This window comes from Leucoraja erinacea, chromosome 2 (genome assembly GCF_028641065.1).
Source record: "Leucoraja erinacea ecotype New England chromosome 2, Leri_hhj_1, whole genome shotgun sequence".
Classification (NCBI taxonomy): Eukaryota; Metazoa; Chordata; class Chondrichthyes; order Rajiformes; family Rajidae; genus Leucoraja; species Leucoraja erinaceus.
The window spans coordinates 86465955-86481356 of NC_073378.1; the positions used below are offsets into that span (position 1 = coordinate 86465955).

A 15402-nucleotide genomic window follows, 5' to 3' on the forward strand; every position below is an offset into this window, starting at 1 on the left:
ATTCTTACTGGTGGTAGAAGCTTTGGTTCATTAACAGCTACCAATAGCTTTGAGTATTGCTAAATGAGAGAAGATTGCATTTATTTTGTCAATTCGTAGCGTTAACTGGTGGACAAATGTGTAAATCCAAAACATGGTGGCGTACTGGTGAAAATCAAACAATATTGATACATCTTCTTGAACAGCATGGTTAATTTAAACATTTATTTCAATGAAAGGGATAAGGCTTAAAATGCCTCTGCAGTTTTCAAACAACTATCGCAACTGCCTGCTGCTTTTGTCATTGGTAAAAAGGAACCAGTGCATAATTTCAGACAGTACTGTAGAATCATTCCCTGGGTGACTGAGAATATCTGCCAAGAATATGGCAAGATTTGGATGTTCTTTAATTGGAATTTATTATTATACCTTAAAATAAAATCAGAACATCATAGAAAGGTTGAAGCATGGAAGATGACCAACCTGGAAAGTCTGCATTAGATTTATGGAAGTTCAATCCAGCTTGTTTCATTATCCCATCCTATTTCCACTGTCTTAAACAGACATAGTTCCTTTCAAACATTTGTCAACACTGTAATGAATTCTACAATTCTACTGTTGTTTTCTTAACAACAGTCAGCATTTCTCAAATTGTAAACACTGTGCAAATGCTTTTCCAGATAATCTCACCTGATTCTTCTGACAATCAACTTTATCCAGTATTCCCTCGTTCTTGACCCTTCCATCAATAGGAAAGTTTCCCTCTATCTATTCTGTCCACATCATTCATGGTTAGCTCTCATCACTTCCTCTGTTCCAAGAAGAACAAACTCAGCTTCCCTAGTCCATCTACATAATTGAAGATCTTCTGCCCTTGAATAATTTTGGTACCTCTCTTCTGAATCCTCTCCTAAGCCTTCAAATCTTTCTTAAAATGGGGCAGAATTAGTTACAACACTCCTGTCATTACCAAACTAGTGTTACATAAAGATCCTCCAGGACCTAGAGACATAGATCATATAGCATGGAAACAGGCACTTTTGCCCAACCTGTCCATGGTAACCAACATGCCCGATCTATACTAGTCCCACCTGCCTGCATTTGATCCATATCCATTCACACCTGTCCTATCCATGTACCTGTCCAAATATTTCTTAAACGCTGTGATAGTATGTGCATCGACTACCTCTTCCGGCAGCTCGTTCCATATACCTACCATGCTTTGTGGATGTTGTTATCCAAATCATTGATATAGATGACAAACAGCTATGCACCCCGCACCAAACCCTGAGACACACAACCTGTAACAGGCCTCCAGTCTGAAAAACTACCTTCCACCATCACCCTCTGCTTCTTTCAGTGAAGCCAATTTTCTATCCAGTCGGCTCTCTCTCCTTGGATCCCATGCGATCTAACCTTTCATAGAAACATAGAAACATAGAAATTAGGTGCAGGAGTAGGCCATTCGGCCCTTCGAGTCTGCACCGCCATTCAATATGATCATGGCTGATCATCCAACTCAGTATCCCATACCTGCCTTCTCTCCATACCCCCTGATCCCCTTAGCCACAAGGGCCACATCTAACTCCCTCTTAAATATAGCCAATGAACTGACCTCAACTACCCTCTGTGGCAGAGAGTTCCAGAGATTCACCACTCTCTGCGTGAAAAAAGTCGGAGTAGTCTACCATGCAGAACCTTGTCAAATGCTTTACTGAAATCCATATATACTGCTCTGCCCTCATCAATCTTTTTTCTCAGATCTCCAAAAGTTTCAATCAGATGCGTGAGAAAACCATCGCCCATGTACAAAATCATGTTGATCTGCCTAATTAGCCCCTATCCATCTCAATGCATTTATATCTTATCCTTCAGAATACTCTCCAGTAACTTTCTGTCTATAGATATTAAGATTCGCTTGCCTGTAGTTCCCAGGATTTTCCTTGCAGCCCTTCTTAAAGGCCGTTCTCTAATGCACAACATTTGCCACCCTCCAGTCATCTGGTGCCTCGCCCGTATTTAATGATGACTTATAAATCTCAGCCAGAGCACCTCCAATTTCCTCTCTAGGTTCCCAGTGTTCTTGTATATATCTGATCAGGCCCATGAGATTTGTCCACCAACATACATATTCTTGTACTCATTTTGGTATATATTTATTTAATTTATTATTCTTTCTAATAAAATGCAATACATCACATTTCTGAGAATGCAATTTGATATGCCACATATCTTCCCATTCCACCGTGCATGTTTTAGTTCACAGGCATTGTCCTGAATCTATAGATGTTTGGAAGGTCACGGCTCTGCAATTTTCTCTTCCATTTAATTGAAGCTAGCATTTCTACTGCCTCTTCCACCTCAAATGTTCAGGTTCTCCCCAGTTATGCTAGGGCTCTTTTCCTGAGCAATGTTTATAAATCAAACAGCTTACAATTCAGAAAGATGGCAGTGAACCAATCCACAATTCCATGCAGCAGACAATGTCATCAGATCCACAACAGCTGGCAAATCCATCCAACCAGTCTCCAAAATATGTTCATATGTATGGACTGCACATAAACCAGCTGTTCTTAAACTGGGGAAGACCCATATAAGTGTAACCTTAGATAGACACAAAAAGCTGGAGTAACTCAGCGGGTTAGACAGCATCTCTGGAGAAAAGGAATAGGTGACGTTTCTGAAAAAGAGTCTCGACACAAAGTCTCAGTCTGAAGAAGCGTCTCAACCCAAAATGTCACCTATTCCTTTTCGCCAGAGATGCTGTCTAACCAACTGAGTTACGCCAGCTTTATGTGTCTATCTTCGGTTTAAACCAGCATCTGTAGTTGCTTCCTACACATAAATGTAACTTTATATTGTCTCAGAAAAATCACGTAGTCATTGTCGGTTCTGGCTAAAAAATATCCTTCAAATCCATCAAACAATTGTGTAATGAGCTGAAGCGTGATCAGAGGACAAATGTGCTTTGCTCGGGTAAATCACAACAGACACATTATATCATACTCTTTAACTCACAAACTGTGCGAAAAACTCTAATACTTGCAGTAAGGTATGAAAAATCAATATTGTGACTTTGGGTGCATTAAAATGGTGTAATGAATCCCCAGAGAGCAACATCCGAATGAACAAGTGAATTGAGTGCGCAATTGATTAGCCTCAGAATATGAAACAAGTGAACAATTTGTTGCTGCTGTGCTGTCGGTGGGAAGCAGAGATGAGGACATACTCTGCCAAGAGCAACATCAAACTCAGACATGTAGCACAACATGATGCCCTGTTATGTCTCATACGAGCATCCAGAATTGGCCAAAGGTTTAGAAAAGTGTCAATATGATCACTTCTTGCGCTAGCAGAGTTAAACTGAACATTTATCCTGCATTCATCAACTAGTGAAGCCCATGGCTGTTTAGGAACCCTGATGTGCTTTTGGTGAAAGGAAGATATTTATGAATGATATGACTCAACCCTTCTGTTTAAAGGGGGGAGGGGGGGGGATAGACGTCTTCTGTTTACTATATCGGATATAGTGTACAGAATTTTGTAAATAATTATAAATTTAGTAATCAACATAATGTGGTCCCTTTTGGTTTGAAATCTTGGTGAGGTATAGGTACTTTGAATAGGCACATGATTCCTCTTCCCATTCTTCCCCCCACCACTAGTCATTCAGAAACTACTTCCATTAGAGGGTAAGGGCATTGCATATCAGAGTAATATAGGGAGAGGGGGCGTTGTCCTGTAGGGCTGCCTGTCCTGCAGCTGTCCGTTTTTTTCACCTTTTTTCTAAAATATTTAGTACGTTAAAAGTGTTAGTTGGGGGTCTAATCTTCTTATGTGTGGGGGGTGGGGGGAGGGGGAAACTGCTTTTTAAGTCCCTATCTGGTTAGAGAGGCTGCCTTCCTCCGGGTAGCACCTTCGACCCGTCCTCGCGGACTACCAGCGGGTCCTGGAGAGGAGTTTCCTGAGGGGACCAGGCCAGAACCTCGGTTTCGGCGGCGGCACAGTGCTGGAGCGCAATCGCAGAGCGCAATGCCTTGCCTGGGTCGCCACGCTGGAACTCCGGTATGCTGGGACCTGCCGATTGAACATCGTGGATCTGCTGGTCTGTGGAGCGGCCAGCTGTGGGCGGTGGCGCTGACTTTAACATCGGGAGCCTAGGATCTCTCGCTGAGATCGCCAGTGGTGGAGCTCCGCCCAGCGCTGCCTGTTGGCTTGGAAGTCGCGGTCTACGGTAGGGAAGCGGTCGTTCCAGGAACTCCAAGCCGCTGAGAGAGTTCTCCCGATGCCGGAGCACCATCACCCAGCGAGAGGGCCTGAAACATCGGGCCGCCGTAGCGGCGACTGTGGAGGCCTCAATAGGCCCGACCATGGGTGGACAAGAGGATGGGGACTGGACTTTGTTCCTTCCCCCACAGTGGGAACCATTGTGGAGGGATGTTTTTATGTTTTTATGTTAAACTGCTTCTTTAATGTTATGCTCTATTTTTATTAGTGTTCTGCAAGGACATATGAATTTCCCCTGAAAAGGCGATTAATAAAGTATTTATTAATATTATTATTATTATTATAAAAATAGTCAAATATGCACTGAAAGAAAGCTTCCAGCTACTAACTCTAGGCTGCACAGGAACAGTCAGAAGGTAAGTGCCTTGGAGTTGAAAAAATAGATTTGTTTGCGCCTAAGGTATGTAACAGATTTCTGTTTATTCAGATAACACAAACAATTGAAAGCAGATGGTAGCAAGAGTAAGTAGCAATTTTGCAATTTTACATTCCATGGGGTAGGCGCACTGCAAGAATCCCATATAATTGTTTTTTTTTTTAAAGGTGTACAAAATAGAGAGAGTACAGAGGAGATTTACTAGAATGTTGCCCTGGGTTTCAACAACTAAGTTACAGAGATAGGTTGAATAAGTTAGGTCTTTATTCTCTGGAGCGCAGAAGGTTAAGGGGGGACCTGATAGAGGTCTTTAAAATGATGAGAGGGATAGAGTTGATGTGGACAAGCTTTTCCCTTTGAGAATAGGGAAGATTCAAACAAGAGGACATGACTTCAGAATTAAGGGACAGAAGTTTAGGGGTAATATGAGGGGGAACTTCTTTACGCAGAGAGTGGTGGTGGTGTGGAATGAGCTCCCAGTGGAAGTGGTGGAGGCAGGTTCATTAGTATCATTTAAAAATAAATTGGATAGGCATATGGATGAGAAGGGAATGGAGGGTTATGGTACGAATGCAGGCAGGTGGGACTAAGGGGAAAAAATTTGTTCGGCGTGGACTTGTAGGGCCGAGATGGCCTGTTTCCGTGCTGTAATTGTTATATGGTTATATGGTTATATGGTTATATGGTTATAGAAAGATTACTTTAAAAAAAAGAAACAGAGAAACATAATATCTGGATTTTCAGCAAACCAATCTAAGCAAGATTACTGCAAAAGTTATTCTAACACTCATCCACTTTGATCCAACTACTTCCCAGTATGATGCGTAATCTAAACATAATTGACATGGATTTCTAGCCTGCAAACCAGAAATAACCTGGAACAATCGACTCTACAGACTCAAGTTTGGGTCATAGTTTGATTGGAAACAATTTGAAAGGGTCTTTCTTTGACAGAGGGCAACCTTTTCACTTCAGTCACACACTTGGCTCTATTGCAACTCTCATGCCATTACCTTATGCATAACATAACATAAAGGGTGCACTTTAATATAATTAAAACAGTTGAATATACATTTAAGATACAAGGCTGCATTTATTCTAATATTTGACACTAAGACACAGATATTAATTTAGAGGAAATGAGGATTGGGATTTTGTTTTGGGAAGACAGTAATTTCAAATAAGGAGCCTGGAAATGTAGATTTCAATACTTGCAACAGGGTTTCTAGCCAACAGCCTAATTGACAGATCGAGTTCCTGTTGGGGAGCAGATGACATCAAAGTGTGACAACACAGGTGATTTTTGTAAGGGAGTCAAATCAGTAATCTGGTTAATGTACAGTAAACATGTGAGGAAGAGAGAAGAGAGTAAATTGTACATCACAGGAGTAAAAATGTGGGTGGTGGGCATCTTTGTACAAACATGGACATATTTGGACAATCATGGCAGAGGGTAAGTTTGGACAACAATCATATAAGGGCTGAAGTTTGTTTTAGACTTTTCTTCGTTTTTTGGAAGCAATCGGAGTCAATGAAAGCTTACCTCCATTCCTATTCTAACAATCCTTCACTAGATGCAAATACTCTGCCTCAGCTTGATAGAACAGATAGGAGTTTGTTGTTGGGAACATTGTGCACTTATTCTGCTCTTTTCACTTGGCTTCATTCCTAGAGTTGTTCAGTCCCTTACAGTCATAAGTTAGTGAGGATGTTAAGGAATTTTGAGAAATTCTTTGTAGCATGTTCTCTGTCCACGTGCCTTGATGAGTTCTGTTTAGGGTGTCTGGTAGCAATCATGCAGAGCAGGTTGAGTGTGATCGGAGATTCAAAGCTGAGGATATTGGCTGGGAGAGGATGCTGACATTGTTTAGCCTATCCTGCCAGGGAATTTAGAGGGCTTTTTGGAGAGAATATTGGAGGTACCTCTCTGGGTTTTTTGCTTTTCGATACTTTGCCTTTGTCTCTGAAGCATATGCAGACAGGGATCACTGCAGCTTGATAGACCAACACATGAGTGCCAAGTCTCCAATATAGCACCTATAACTACTTTCACTTAGAATTGGCATTCAAGATTAAGAAAAGGACATCACTAATCAGATCCGGGTCTCATCATTGATCTTGATTATTTAGGGTGGTGTTGCATTATAGGGACCAGCCGATAAATAAACCTTGATGTTTAGTGTAAGGCCTATCCATCGATTAGGCTCCAAGGTTTTTCATAAGATACCAAGAATGTTTAACACATCTTTCACAGGCTTTTGATTTACTCATCCAATTATATTGTATTTGTAAATTGATTTCAACTTGTAATTAGTTCTCCATAGAATAGGCAGGGTTTTTTGAGTTGTGAACTGACTGCTGAAGCAACCCAAAGAGACTTGTTAAAACAATTTATCTGTAAATCACTCTTACGATGTATTCCACTGTTTAGCCTGAAAAAGCAGCATAATTCTGGAGATTATGTTATCGTTACAAAATCTAAGAACTATTGATGCATAAATGAGTACTGCAAAGGATCCATCAATGTTATGTTGCCAGATTTCAAAACAATTGATGTATCTTTTGGATTCAGGCTCCTATGAAATTGATGCAGGCTTCATATGACAAATTTAGAAATAATTAATTTTATAATATTATTAGAGTCCAAAAATTACACCATGAAATTTCAAAGCTGGAGTTAATTTGTATATATTTCTTGAAGGGCTATCAAAATTGCAAATAAACACAAATAAAATGCTTCCAGCATTCATAGTCAAGGAAATAGTCAGAGAGATACAACGTTGAAACAGGCCCTTCAAACCAACAAGCTGACGATCATCATCAAAAATTAATTTACAATACATGAATCCTATTATTTATTCTCCCCATAATCCCATCAACTACAACCACTACCCCTCTTTCCCTGGATCCTGTATCTTACTGACATAATTTAAGCAATTTATAGTCACCAATTAACCTACCAACCTGCAAGTCCTTGGGATATAACACAGAATATAGAAGAGTACAGCACAAGAGCAGGGCCTTCAGCCCACAATGTTCATGCCAAAAATGATGCTAAATTAAACTAATCTCATCTGCATGATCCACAACTCTCTGCTCCCTACACTGCCATGTGCTGATCACTTTTGTATCCACTTCCTCCACAACAGCTGGCAATGCAATCTAGTCTCTGTGTAAAAAAATTGTCCTGCACATCTTCAGCACACTTTCTCATCTTACGGCTATGCCTTCTAGTGTAGGGCATTGCCACCATGTGTTCTCTATTGATGTCTCCATCAAGTCCTTCCCTTCCTCCCCCCCCCCCCCCCCCCCCCCCCCCCCCCCCCCCCCCCACCAACCTCCGACGTTCCAGGGAAAACGATCCAAGTTTATCCAACCTCTCCTTGTAGCCGAGACCATTTAATCCAGGCATCATTCTGGTAAAACTCCTCTGCACTCCCTCCAAAACCTCCACATCCTTCCTGTAATGGGGCAACCAGAACCACAGGCAACACTCCAGAAGGGGGTCAAACCAAAGTCTCATACTGTAGAGATGCATCAGGACTGCTTGACTCTTATACTCAATGCCCCTAGCAATAAAGGCAAGAATACCAAACAACCTCTTTACCACCCTATCTAGTGTTGCTACCTTCTGTGAGCTTGGACTTCGACTCCAAGATCACTCTGCACATCAATGCTGTTAAGGGTCTTGCCATTAACTGTATATTCCTCCCTTACATTCAAACTCCTAAAGTGCAACACCTCACACTTGCTTGGATTACATTCTCTTCCATTTTTCCGCCCATTTTGCAGCTGATCTATATCATGCTGTATTTCTGACAGCATTTCTCAATGTCTGAAACTCCTCCAATTTTGATGTAACTCACCAACCCATCCACATTTACGTCCAAGTCATTTATATGTATCACATACAGTAGATGTCCCAGCATAGATCCCTGTGGAACTTCACTGGTCACAGATCTGCAGCCATGGGATCTTCCTCCCACCACAACCCTCTGTCTTCTATGAATAAGCCAGTTGTAAATCCATATGACCAAGTCATTGTGAATCCCATGCATTTTAAAGTCATGATATAGGACATGGAAGGAATTTTGAGCCCCTGGAGTAAATTTATGTGGTTACAGGGTGAATATGCAAACACCACACAGACTGCACCTAAGCTCAGGATTGAACCTTGATTTCTGGTGCTGTGAGGCAGCAGCTCTATCAGTTATGTCACTGCTGCCACTGTGAGAATATTATGTTTTCTACACAGTACTGGATTCTGCTTTTGATCTCTTGCTCATTATTCCATTTAAATGACTACTTCTTCATTGAATTAATGAATGAACAAAGTAAAAAATGAACTTTTATTTTGGTCACATGTGAATCCGCTTAACCTTTTGCATTGGTATGAACATTTCTGCTTCAAGCCATAAACTTTTGGTTTCTTGGTCAGTTTACTGAACTGAAAATTATATTTCAGTAGTAATTTATCTTTCTTATTTTTGATGAATTATTTCTCTAATCTGCACAGAATCGATGCTAAGATAATATTGTGCCTCACCACAATAACTGCAAGAACTTGGAAGATAGGAAGGTTAGGGGAGATAATTTATTTATGGTTACATTAAAAGTATACGACAGAGGTAGCTTGCAGTGTTTATCATTACTCTGTCTGCTTTTCTTTGTTCCCAGTAGGTAAGATCATGTTATTATGTTGCATGAGCTGATGAACATCAATGAAATATACCTATCAACAGCAAGAAATCTCTGAATATTATTTGAGTCAACATCTACTTAATGCCATGGCATTTTCAGCAGAGCAATGGGTCTTCCATCCACTATATCCACGCCATGCTATTTGCCATCTACACTAATCCCATTTGTCCCATCAGGACTTTACTCTTCCATGCCATGCGTATTTGTATTTAAGGGTCTGCCTAAATGCTCTTTAAATTTAATAATTGAATTTGATTCCACTTCCAGATATTAACCACTCTGTGTAAATAAAATACCCCTCAGAATGTGTAGTGACCATTTGGCTTGTTTTGCATGTCATTGATGATGGCATGTGCCTTTAAATTTTAGACTGCGCGTTATATTGTGGGTGGAAATTATGACGTGGTTTAGGGTGTGTTTGGGGCTATGTATCCTGCGCAGAAGCTTGGTTTTTAGATTAGTTTGGAGAGACCATGGAGAAGGTTTACGCTTCGACCATGCGAAGTGTAACGGAGGCACAAGGGAATTTTCTAACGTTTAAAGTAATAAGCTGGAGTTCAATGATGATTATAATAACAAGTCGGAAGAAGTTTGGATGTGCCTTATTGTTTTCATCAACAATAAAGAACTTATTAATCAAAAGACTGTTTTGGAAGACATGTGAAGAAGCTCTGAAGGTCTCTGTGGGTGAGCTCACATGCGTACGGAGACAACCATGCTCATCCATTTAGCGGCTAGAGGGTTAATTTCACGAACGATACAAAAATCGGCCGCTACTCTCCAATACAATTACCAATGAGAAATTAAAAACTCAGTATTGTAATGATGTAGGATTTGCATGGACACTTTGATCTCTGAACATAATTTTCCTGTATCTATAATTTTTGAAAAAACAACACAAAATCTGATGATGATGTTCTTTCAATAGTTCTGATCAAGGCCCAATTTTTTTCAGGGAGGCCATTATCACCATTTTCGTGACAAAAGTTGGTTTAAAGTTCATACCAAGTTCCATACATTTCTCATACAGGTTAAGGGGCGGTCCCACTTGGGCAACCTAATTGGCGAGTTTAGAAGAGTTTGAAAAAATGACATGTTGAAGACCTCCTTCGACTATATAGAAGACCTCCTTCCACCTCCTTCGACTATGTTGAAGACCAGCTTTGACTAGCTTCAACTAGCTACGACTAACTTCGGGAAAATAGGACACCGAATAGTGGAGAGTGAAGACGACCTCCTTTGATCTCCCTTCGACTATGATGAAGACTATCTACGACTACCTTCGACTACCCTTGATGACCTATGACTAACATGCCGACCTACTAGGACCTACTACGACTAAACCTACGAGTAAATAAAGTATCGATTTTTTACTCGTGGGCATTTTTTTTACATATAGAAAAAACGCCGCAACATAGCTGAGGCCTCGAGTACGCGGAGACCACTCTCGAGCATGAAGGAGAGTTACGAAGACCTCCTACGACCTCGTGTCGACCAAGCTGCTAGTATGAGTCAAGGGCAAACTCACCAGAACTCACGGATTAGGTCCCAAGTGGGACATGCCCTTTATGACAAGAGAAAACATATAGGTTCTTACTAAATATGTTGATCAACATTCAAACGGAAGTTCTAACTAAAAATTTACGAGGTAGCAACAGACTGATAACACCTGAAAACCATCACTAAATTTGTTGCAAATGTAATCAACATTTTGGGCCATTTTTCATACGACCAATTGGTTGTAAATATGTTTAGTCGCAACTACCAAAAGATGAATGACCAAATAATTATATACATACCACACTAACAAGTCAGACAGATGATTTCTGAAAGTGCACTAATGTCAACTGGTAATTTAAACCTTCAACCAAAAGATATTATTATAATGTATAGTTCTGGTGAAGAAACACTGCAATGCAGGAGAACAATTTTTTCCTTGTCACAAGTGCTCACCTTTGCCATCTGTGCCTGTACTCCACTGGCTTTGAGCGATGCTACTGCCTTCTGTGCAGCTGCTGGGCTGTCAAAGTCTACGAAGCCATAGCCTGTAAAAACAGTTACATTATCAACATCAGGTACGTGCTTTGCATCCAGCTACAGTGAACTGCGACAAAAGAGCCTTCTGCTCTACTCGGATCAAATTAAAATGAAAACATGTGTTTTATTAAACATTTTTTCTTATTCTGAGATTATATTCTGATTAAACTGGAAGTATTGTTGAAGCTGTGTAAAGGAACCAACCTCAACAAAAACAGGTTTTGTTTGCTGGGCAGAAACAAAGACACATTGACAATGAAGGATTGGTTGTAAATCCTGATTTAATGAATTAGCAATAAACATTTGGCTGCAACCTTATTCTGTCAATGTTCTTTAACTTAATGGTCTTAACAGTATGCATTTCCATGCGGCACATTTATGCGGAGAAACAATGTTTCTCTTTACCTATTATGTTAGACTTGAAACAATCATTGCATATTAACTGAGCAATTGGGAAAAACACTGCGTGTAAGAATTGGAGGGAAGAAGAGCCTGCAATGATGGCAGATTATTTTATGGTTGTATTATAATTAGTACTAAATTCAATGCAATAATTGAATATTAGCGAAGTGTCCAAAATTGACTATTTTGGACACTTCGCTAATATCTCACGTCGATAATCAATGTGCATACAAATATACTGTAAAATAATGATAGAAACATAGAAAATAGGTGCAAGAGTAGGCCGTTCGGCCCTTCGAGCCGAATATGCAAACACGGCTACAGTAGCCTGAATGCAAAAGAGGCATTTATGAGAAACATTACGACAATTCTTTAAATTTAATTTATAAATTAATTCATGAGACATGAAAACTTTAGCTGGTGTATTTTACCCATGAGGACGATTACTTTAACTTCAGTATTCAGGCTAAATCAGATTATGGATTAGATTGTATAGTTTCCAGAAAGAGCTGGCTAACTGGATACAGAATTGGCTTTGTGGTAGGAAGCAGAGGATGGTGGTGGTGGAAACTCATGTTTTGGACTGGAGGCTATTGGTGTTTGTCATCTAAGGATGACAATGTACAATTGGTAAGTTTGCCGATTACACTAAAATATGTGGTATTTATAGGCAGTGAAGATGATTATAATGGATCACAGTGAGATCTTGATCAGCTGGGCAAGTGAACTGAGGATTGGAAAAATTGAGTTTAATTTAGATAAGTATGGCATTTTGTTAAGTAATACCAGGGCAGGACCCTCACAGTGAACGGTAGGGGTCTGGGAGGTATTGTAGAGCAGAGGGATCTCGACGTACACGTTCATAGTTCCATGACAGTGGCATCACAAGTAGATAGACTGGTGAAGGCAGGTTTTGGCATGGTTGTCTTCATCAGTCTGGGAATTGAGAGGAGAAATTGTAACATTTTGTTACAGTTGTACAAAACTTTGGTGAGGCTGTACTTGGAACATAGAACAGTACAATGCAGGAATGGGCCCTTTCGCCCATAATGTTTGTGCCAAACATCATGTCAGATTATTGAGCCCCGTGTTTAGTTTTGGTCAAGGAAATATGCCATTAAGCTGGAAAGAGTGCAGAGAAGATTCACAAGGATGTAGTCAGGATTTGAAGACCTGAGCTTCAGGGAGAGATTGGGCAGGTTATGACTTTATTCCTTGGCATGCAGGACACTGCGAGGTGATCTGAAAGAGCCGTATAAAATCATGAGAGGAATAGAGCAGGTCTTTTTTCCCCCAGAGTAGGGGATTCAAGAACCACAGGTTATAGGTTTCATGCAAGAGGAATATATTTTTCCACATAGGAGATGATAGGTATATGGAATGAGCTACCGATCACAACACATGAACAGGTACATGCATAGGATAAGTTTAAAGGGAAATGAGGGAAATGTCAAAATGCAGGCAAATAGGGACTAGCTTAGATGGGGCATCTTGATCGGCATGGTTGAATTGGGTCGAAGAGTTTGTATGTATCTATGACCATAAATGGCCTTTAAGAAACATTGAAGCACATGGGACAATTTTCACTTTTGACCCAAATCAGAATGGCTGACATTGGCCTGTGCCAGCTGGATCAATTGTAAAAAGCAGTCTTTCTCTGAGAACTAGACTTGATTGCCATTGCTTCGTTGTGACGAGATTACACAATTGGAGGGCTTGACTTGCCACTTCAAAAAAGCTTCTTTCCTTCTACCGCCTTCAAGATATAGATCATCTGGCCAGGATTTATTTGCATCTGGACTTGTAAATCTTGATGCATGAGAACATTTTTTGTTCCTTTTTGTTTTTTTTCAGAAGAATGCAAAATATAAAATTCCCATATTCAAGTCTTCACATTCCAATGTACACAATTTGTTGAAAATTATATTTTCATTATTATATCTTACATGTTACTGATTTTGAAGAATAGCCAACACATATTGAGCAATGCTTAAAGGAAAAAGACTATTCATCATTTCATGGACCATACATATCCATGCCAACAGTTAGTCCAAGATAATAAGAAAAACTTGACAATATCTATATTACTAAAACTCTGATCTTGACCGCTTTTTGCCCACTGTGCTGTGATTTCCGACAGAACGCCGCCACCTACGGCCATCATTTTTGGCCACCTTGCTCAGAGCCCCCCTCCGCCTTGCGGGTGCAGAGGATTTTTCCCATCGATGACAAATCAGAGAGATATTAATGTTTTTAAAATATGCACCATTCTTTCTGCTGCCCCTGCTGGAGGGAGGGGGAGGGACTATAAAACCAGGAAGTGGTGTGCCTCACTCAGTCTCTGCAAGATGGATGAAGCCAAGTGTCACGTCTCTCTGAGCTCTGAATAACACTGAACAAATGTCGACACAACTGTGTCCCCTTAATGTGGTTTGAAAATGAAAATATGGTTTGTTTGAAGTTAAAAGGCACTGCCTTCAAATGGTTGTTTGGGTGCTTTGGCTTGAAGTTGAAAGGCACTAATTACTGGAAATGGTGGCTTGGGTGCTTTGACTTGAAGTTGAAAGGCACTACTTACTGCAAATGGTGACGGGTGCTTTGGCTTGAGGTTGAAAGGCACTACTTACTGCAAATGGTGGCTTGATGCTTTGCTTGAAGTGGAAAGGCACTGCAAATGGTGGCTTGGGTGCTTTGGCTTGAAGTTGAAAGGCACTACTTACTGCAAATGGTGGCATGAAGTTGAAAGGCGCTACTTATTGCAAATGGTGGCTTGGGTGCTTTGGCTTGAAGTTGAAAGGCACTACTTACTGCAAATGGTGGCGGGTGCTTTGGCTTGAAGTTGAAATGCACTATTTACTGCAAATGGTGGCTTGGGTGCTTTGGCTTGAAGTTGAAAGGCACTACTTACTGCAAATGGTGGCTTGGGTGCTTTGGCTTGAAGTTGAAAGGCACTACTTACTGCAAATGGTGGTTTGGGTGCTTTGGCTTGAAGTTGAAAGGCACTACTTACTGAAAATGGTGGTTTGGGTCCTTTGGCTTGAAGTTGAAAGGCACTACTTACTGCAAATGGTGACTTGGGTGCTTTGGCTTGAAGTTGAAAGGCACTACTTACTGCAAATGGTGGCTTGGGTGCTTTGGGTTGAAGTTGAAAGGCACTGCAAATGGTGGCTTGGGTGCTTTGGCTTGAAGTTGAAAGGCGTTACTTACTGCAAATGGTGGCTTGGGTGCTTTGGCTTGAAGTTGAAAAACACTACTTACAGCAAATGGTGGCTTGGGTACTATGGCTTGAAGTTGAAAGGCACTACTTCCTGCTGGAGAGAGGAAGAGGGACTATAAAACCAGGAAGTGGTGTGCCTCACTCAGTCTCTGCAAGATGGATGAAGCCAAGGGTCACGTCTCTCTGAGCTCTGAATAACACTGAACACATATCTACTCAACTGTGAGTCCCCTTTAAGTAGTTTGAAAATGAAAATATGGTCTGTTTGAAGTAAAAAGGCACTGCCAACAAATGGTTGTTTGGGTGCTTTGGCTTGAAGTTAAAAGGCACCACTTACTGCAAATGGTGGCTTAGGTGCTTTGGCTTGAAGTTGAAATGCACTACTTACTGCAAATGGTGGCTT

General features: G+C 40.7%; 1 protein-coding gene across 7 annotated transcripts in view; it reads right to left on the reverse strand.

Moving 5' to 3' along the window:
* Positions 1–15402, reverse strand: part of LOC129712085 (RNA-binding motif, single-stranded-interacting protein 3) — a 1245262-nt gene that overhangs the window by 339232 nt on the left and 890628 nt on the right. For all 7 annotated transcript variants that reach the window (XM_055660289.1, XM_055660298.1, XM_055660306.1 and 4 more), the window contains one exon: positions 11297–11388. In XM_055660289.1, the coding sequence (XP_055516264.1) occupies positions 11297–11388 (92 nt within the window). The remainder of the gene's footprint in view (positions 1–11296; positions 11389–15402) is intronic.